The sequence below is a fragment of the Thermobia domestica genome, chromosome 14 (genome assembly GCF_964235325.1).
Source record: "Thermobia domestica chromosome 14, izTheDome1.hap1.1, whole genome shotgun sequence".
Classification (NCBI taxonomy): Eukaryota; Metazoa; Arthropoda; class Insecta; order Zygentoma; family Lepismatidae; genus Thermobia; species Thermobia domestica.
Window position 1 is genome coordinate 151932682 of NC_137467.1, and position 8120 is coordinate 151940801.

At 39.0% G+C, this 8120-nt stretch overlaps 1 protein-coding gene across 1 annotated transcript; it reads right to left on the reverse strand.

Moving 5' to 3' along the window:
* Positions 1-7200: 7200 nt before the first annotated feature.
* LOC145670047 (histone-lysine N-methyltransferase SETMAR-like) lies at positions 7201-7881 on the reverse strand. The gene has a single exon (XM_081738396.1). The coding sequence runs from the start codon at positions 7879-7881 to the stop codon at positions 7201-7203; it is 681 nt and encodes a 226-aa protein (XP_081594522.1).
* Between the last annotated feature and the right edge of the window lie 239 nt (positions 7882-8120).

Genomic DNA, 8120 nt, shown 5'->3' on the forward strand with positions numbered 1-8120 from the left:
CTTCCAATACACGGGGTTCAAACCATTTTTAATATGTAATGTGTACTCATAATTAACTCTAGTTTGTTACATGCTCTTAGAACTGCATACTTAATTCGAAAACGTTCATAAGGTGTTTTATTCCGTTTTGCCAATAAGGCAATGGTTCACCAAGCTTAGCGGAGGCTGCGAAGGCAAAAGCCTATCTGGACCTATAAAATACGAAGGCGTATCCTATTTTTAATTCTTATTCTCTCTCATTAATGCGATTTTCAATCCTTCTAACGGAAGTATTACTTTTAACAAATAAATAATTTTTATTTTCCATTTCTCTATTTTTCTCTTTTCTTTTCACTTGGTGTTTTTTTTGTTTTGTCTGTCTGTCTGTCTGTCTTTGGTCTGCTGTCAACACCAGGAATATAATACCTACGCAAGGAATCAAGCTGTTCCTTAGTTGTATATATTTATATATTTTCTTCTTATTCTCTTTTCTCTCTTTTTTTTATTTATTTTTTTTGTAGCAGGGTTTCCGACCATATATGGATTTAAAACCATTTGTACTTCTCTAAACTACTCTTTTCTCTATGTATTCCTTCTATACATATAAATATATTTACTTAATTGATTGGGTACCCATTTACTTACTTAATTATTTATTTAGGTATTAATATAACATTTCTTTCAGAAAGCCTGCATCAACATTGAATTTCACGTTAGAAGTTCCTACGCCTTTCGCGATAACTTAACATTTTTTTAACTATGAAATGATTGAACAATTCGATCAGGTTGAAACTAGAGAACTTGGACAATATAACTTCGTTCGTTCAACATTAACTTTCTTAATGATGCACGTTGCATACATTTAGGAAATAACCCCGGCTTAGTTACCAAATTTGTAATGAGGTCTAATCATTTTTTTTTTACGTATGTGCTTTCCTACGCTTATCAATTTTGGCTTTTTGTTTTTACTGCTGACTAGTTAAGGCCTTTGTGCTAATTTTCTTTATACGATCAAGATTCTTTTTCACGAGTTTTCCATACGGGGTTCGGCATGGAGTCTCGAGTTCGAGTCCTAATTCAGCCTTTCTACCAAACACCAATTCAAAAGGAGAACAAGAATGGTGTTTGTGTTTTATAGTATTATAAGAGTAACAAGCAGTTCTAACAAATAGAGACCAATCTTTCTGGGAAGTAGACATATATTTCTTCAAATAGTTTACCAAAGCTTGATCATATTTCTCCATTCGTGAATTTATTCTATTATGGTAATTAATACTAAACTTTTGATGTATACCGAGTACAGTCATAATTTCGCTAGTTACTTATGTGTGGAATTTAGAACCAAGGTCTGACAATATATGGCGGGGTGGACCAAAATAACAAATAATATCCTCCAATAAAAACTTTGCAACATTCTTGGCTGTTATTGTTCTTAATGGTCGTGCCACTACATAATTTGAAAACATATCGACAGCGGTGATGACATACTTATAACCATTAGAGGGGGGCAGTGGGCCAAATACTTCCAAAGTTAAGGTATGGAAAGGAGCTAGTGGTTTAATTGGTTCATGCAACCCTAATGGTGTAGTGGTTGAGTCTTTACGTTCTTGACATTCGCGACATGTCTTAATATACTGTTTGATATCGAATCCCATTCGAGGCCAATAAAATCGCTCATTGACACGAGAAAACACTTTGCTCTCTCCAAGATGTCCGCCTTCTAGACATGAGGTATGGATAGCATATAAAACCTCAGGAACCAGACTTCGAGGAACACATTGCTTTAAATCATTATTAGACTTACGATATAACACCTCATCTACTAATACATACGGACGAGCCTCATTATTAGTAGGATCAGACTTTACTAATTCACGAATTCTACCAAAATATTCGTCTTCTTTCTGTGCCTTAATTACATCAGTCGCGTCAATCTTCATTGTATGTATACAAAGTCCTTCTTCGCGATTTGCATTCTCTTCCTCACTTAGGGTTTGCGTTGGATATCTGGACATGCAGTCCGAATGTCGATTAGAGGGGTTACCTCTTATCGCTTTAATCGAGAAGTTATAAGATTGCAACCTGATTAACCAAAGAAGATATTTGCCTTTTAGATTTTTCATGTTCCTTAAATAGCAAACACAACAACTATCAGTAAATGCAGTGAAGTGAGGCACTCTTATTAGATATTCATGGAAGTGTAATACGGCTTGTACCAAAGCCATGGTCTCTTTTTCTGGGATCGTTAAGGACTTAGCTTCATGGTCTGAGATTTTTCTGCTATAATAAGCAATCGGTTTCTTCTCTCCATTTTTGATTTGCATTAATACGGCGCCAATTCCGTATTCACAAGCATCTACATACAATTCGGTAGCATCTGCTTCAGGATCAAAGATGGCTAATACTGGGGCAGTAACGAGCTTCTCCTTTAAGATATTAAAGGCTTGGCGTTCTTTATCTCCAAATTGAAAGATTACATCAGGCTTAGTCAAATCTATTAAAGGCTTCGCGATAACTGAAAAGTTTTTAATAAATCTTCGATTATAACTGGCCAATCCAACGAAACTGCGTACATCACGAACTGTTTTTGGTTCGGGAAAGTTAGTGATAGCCTCGACTCGTTTAGGATCTATCTTAACCCCTTCGCGTCCTACGACGAATCCTAAGATTGGTAGTTCAGCATACATTAAGTGAGATTTTGAGGGATTTAATTTTAGATTGGCTTCTCGCAAACGAGTGAATACTTTCCGAAGTCTGTCTAACTTTTCGTCTATAGATTTTCCAAAAACAATCAAGTCATCCACGAAGCATGCCATAATATTGAATTTTAACCCTGCAAACACTTTGTCGATCATTCTTTGAAATGCTACGGAGGAAGTGGAGAGACCTTTTGGGAGCACATTAAAATTAAACAAACCGGCACTACAAATGAATGCAGTTTTCAATTTATCCTCTTCCTTTAAGGGAATTTCTAGAAAACCAGATCTGAGGTCTATTGAACTTATAAATTGAATATCTGTAAATAAATCTATTAGGTCGTTGAGTGATGGAAGAGCGTAACTGTCAGGAGATATGACGGAGTTCAATTTTCTATAGTCCACTATGAGTTTCTTAGAATTATCTCTCTTCTTAATTAAAATAACTGGTGATGCGTATGAAGACCGACAACTAGAGATGATGTTTTGTTTAAGCAAATTGTCAATCTCTTCTTTCATGGCTCTTTTTGTCTCTAATGTCTCTCTGTAGGGTGGTGAAGATACAGGAATGTTTGAAATTAATTCTATACTATGCTCATATTCGTGTGTTACAGTTATATCATTTATTGTCCACGCAATAATATCTTGAAATTCAGTTAATAGATCTACTACTCTTTTTCGATCTTCAGACGAAAGGTCAGGGGAAATGTCAATTTCCTTGCCAACATCGTGTTGTAATTTACATTTCGAATTTTCGACTTTCTCAGCAGAGAGTGGGCTGGCTTTAACCGTATTCACTCTTATCTCTGGTGTAGGAACACATTTTTCCAAATGTCCTATGATTTGAGCATCTGGAATAGTCACGTCCCGCTTACTCAAATTAAACACAGGCAGTTTAGCATACCCATTTTCTTCTACATACATTGTAGGTGGTATTAAACATGAGTAAGTTCGATGCAAAACATCATTCGGTTCAACATAATGATCTCCAGTTATAGGATAACATGGCTTAACTTGCACTAAACCAACTTTCCCAGCACGTATTTGCATGCGCTCGGCAGTTGTGATCAAGTTACGAGATGTTTGCTGCTCAATACAGTTGATTTTCAATATAGGACATTCGTTCTCAGGTTGGGAATCACAATGTGCGTCTTCAGAAAGGGAGATTGAATCATGAAGTTCTAAACTACTTTGAGGCACGTCAATGTTCGTAGGTGATACTGATGTTGAGCTAACGTTTCTATTCGTCCTAGAGTTACCATTTTTGTTGTAAAACTGAACATGTGACAGATTTAATACTGTTTGTTCCTTGCGGCTTGGCAAATACTGAACATAAAACTTCATGTTAGGATGTCTTTGATTGCCATTAATAGTTATAGACTGTAACCCTATACCGTACGTGTAACGCTGAATGAAATCTATTCCTAGAACCATTTTCTCGTCTAATTGAGACTGTTTAACTAATGCCACATTTAACCATAAACGACGCGATCTTCGACCATAAGTTCCAACTTGGAAACTTAACCGAACCACTGGGAGTGGTTCAGTTAACTTATCCCCTAATGTGCGCAAACGAATAGTGGCGCGCATTCGCTTAGCAATTGGAAAATTTTGAGGGATCATTTCTTCAGCCAAAACAGAGACCTGCGAACCACTGTCTAATAATGCGTCTACTTTTCTATTAAAAATTCGAATCGGAGTCGTGGGCAATCTGTGATCACACAATTTCGTTCGAGCTCTTTTCACTTCAATTGGCCTACCATCTCTCCCGATTTCATGCTTATACGTCCACATTCTTTTGACAAACGAATTGTTTCTAACACCCCTATAAGGTTTTACATGATGTGGTCTTTTAAATTCTCTACCTTTTCTATTCATTTCCTGATGAGATTCAGTATAAATGTCAGCTAAGTACAATAAACGCAACACATGAATAGCTTGATCTATTGTCGATACTTCCTTTAATACTAAGGCCTGAACATAATTTGAAGGCAACGCTTTATACAATAGGCGTAACAATTCTCTCTCTCCCATTTCAGGTCTTACGAACTTCCAGTCTCGTATTAAAGTATATGCGAAGTTATCAGGTGGGAAACGAGGAGGGAGTCGTTTTCTCTTTAACTTTTGTTCAAGCTGACCATTATATAAATCGTCAGGAAATGCTCGAGAAATCATTTGCTTTAATTCTCGAAACTGCAACTGTTGGATGGCATCCTTATGACATAGGAACCAATCAAGGGCCGAATTTTCAAGACAGGCCGCTAGATATATACATTGCTCCTGGTCGAGCCAATCGAGGGCACGAGATATGGCCTGATATTCATCAAGGAATCTTGTAACAGATTCTTTAGGGCTTCCTTTAAATTTCGGCAATTTCAATACCGGGACACTGGCTACTCGATCTTCTGTTTCTTCCCGTGCACTTGATTCATCAGGATCTTGTCTATTTTCTATTTGGGGTCCTTTCGGAGGGAGTAAATTAACATTTATTGCCTTATTCTCGTCCAAGGGTAATGAATCCTCTGAGGGAGTCTTCACTTCGTGATTATCTAAAATTTCTTGCCTAATATTATTATATAACAAAAGTGCAAGTGCGTTATCGGCAGTGGGGGAATATGTCACTTGAGGAGGGTGAGAAGCAATTTGCGGATATTTAAGAAAACTTAGATTTTCAATGCAAGGTTCTTCATTTATAAACTCATTAAATTCTTCGCCTGAGTCATATGAGAAAGGACTCGGTGTTAGTACGTCACGTGCAGTCTTTTCCTGGTAGAGCTCCTTCTTTGCCAATTGTTTAATTTCGTCATCTGAATCATATTTACTTGATTCAGGTGGTGAACTTTCTGGGAGTTTACTTTTCAAGGGTTCGCCCACATGAGGTGGTATGTCAAATGGAAAATAAACTTCATCTTTGACCGTTTCTGAAGCAACTACTTTCTGCTGTTCTTCTTTCTTTAAAGGTGTTGACGCTAATTTAGGGTCAAACTCAAAATCACTCGTCATAATGCCAGGAGACTCTTCGGATGAACTATCTGCACCGTCATTAGAAGGGTCAGTAAGTTGTTCTGGCTTAAGGAAAATTGTGCGTTTCGCGACCACTGGTTTATACTGTGTACTGTCCAAAGGAGTCAAGGATGGCATTTTATTACAAGTTTCTTCAAACTTAGCTAAATTTTCTTTATAACGTTGCGTTTGTGTTATCGGTTGCCTATCCACAGGATCCGGTAAACTATACTGCTGTGGATGGTTTAACCGCGGTTCAAGTAAAGTAGGCGAACTGGCTACTGGGAAACTGGCTTGCTGCACGGGCAGATCTGTTGCTTCTTTTGCCAGGGGACATACTTCGGAGCGCAAAGCCTTCTCAGCAAGAATTTTTCTGCAATATTTGCAACTTGCTTCCCCCGATTTTGCAATATACCATTCATGAATTTTTGGTGGGGATTTCTTAGGTTTGAAAAAGGGGAACCAATGGGAAGACATTTCGAATTACTGTTTTCACTATTTTGTTTTACTCAAATCAAAAAAATAATGGGGGGGGTATTTCACTATGAGCAATATAATCAGATCATTAATTTCCATTAGAATCCAAAATAACACAATTGCAGTAATGCGACAATTTACATAATTCACTTAAATTAACATGCACTATGAACATAATATCAAAACCTAAACATAAGACACAAAAAGATGTCATAGCAGCACTACAAAATTTTTCGTCCCGAAAAATGAAAAAAGAAGAAAAGCTTTGGACGAGCCCCCATTTGTGACGATGTGCAGACTCTTTTTAATTATTTAGCTCGTTTTATTCCACCATAATGTAGAGATCTGCTCACGCTAATTCTGTAGCGGATGTCACAAAGAAATATACTTAAATTACACCATTATTTTCATGGGAAAAGGTGGTTTTAATCTAGGGGAATTACAACATTATTTATAAAAAGTAAGTTTATTACATAGCTAAAATGGTAATATACGAGGGTTGGGGCAAAAGTCATGGCAACTATTTTTTTTCTTGAAGATACCAGTCCGGTTGGAAAATCTGACATATACAGACGAAAGGACAAGGTGTTAACTACATGTGTGGACAATGAATACCACTGACATATCGTAACAAACTAAATTATTACGGTAGTATACAGGGCAATATGACCTTCACGGTGCAAAAGAATGACAACACAGTACGCATACAGTTGACATGACAAATCTGGGCCTAAAGACGCTCAAAATAGTCCCCTACTACTTGCACCACACGCTGCAACGATGTGGGAGACGTTGAATACCATTCGCTTCAGCATTTGCCACACCATGAGTGAATCGGATCACCTGTTTGCGCACAGCATTAGCAATGTCCTCGCGTGTTGCAAACCTCCTACCACGTAGTGGCTCCTTAATCTTTCGAATGAGATCAAAGTCACAGCGCGATATGTCAGGAGAGTATGGTGAGTGCTCCAATTCTTCCCATTCATAATGTCACAGTAGCTGCATACACACTCTGCCTTATGTGGTTTTTCATTGTCGTGCAGGATTATTGCACTGTCCACAAGATCCGGACGTTTCTCCCGAACGCCTCGTCGTACCTGTCGCACCAGGAAGTCCCTGTAGTACTGTGCGGTCCCTGTTCTGCCATGTAGAACAAAGTGACAAACAACGACACCCCTGACGCCATCACCATCAATTTGACTGGGGAAGGATTCTGACGGAACTTCTGCCTCCTTGGTGATCCAGCATGCCACCACTCTGCGGACTGACGTTTCAGTTCTGGTTCGTATGCCATGGCCCAAAATTCATCGATGGCGATTATTCGTGACAAGAATGGATCACCGTCCTGTTGCCAGCGTGCAAAGTGGTCGGAGTGGAGTGGAGGTGCATAGCAAATCCACCTTTGAACTTCCGTCAGTGCATGCGGTACCCACAGCAATGCGATTTTGCGTAGTTGCAGCTCATTACGTAATATCCTGTGGACGGTGCGTTTCTCGATGCCACTTGCCTCCGCTAACTCCAGTAGCGTCCATCGTCTGTCTTCATCCAGGAGCTGCTCGATGACGGCACGTGCCACGTTGGTCCGCACACTTACAGGTCGTACCGAACGTTGCTCATCACTGTTTGACACAGGTCCTTGCTGAAACTTTCCTACCCACCGTGCTACTGTCCGGTATGGAAGGCCATTATTCCCAAGAGCTTCCACTAATTCACTGTGACATTCCATCGCATTTCAGCCTCGGAGAACGGCTATTTTGATGTAAGCGCGATGCTCAACAAGGGTTACTTCCATCTCGCACGACACTCACCAACTGACAGATTTCACAGGCCTCGCTGTGCTACTACCAGCTATCACAGAGCCATCTGTTGTTCTACATACACACTATGCCTGCAGAACTTCCACACGACACATAGAAGTTTGTGATCCGCTCACATATCTGCAAGAAAAAAAATAGTTGCCATGAC

Bases quoted from the DNA above. Each gene is read 5' to 3' on its own strand.
- LOC145670047 (XM_081738396.1), bottom strand. From the start codon at position 7,881: ATGGAATGTCACAGTGAATTAGTGGAAGCTCTTGGGAATAATGGCCTT.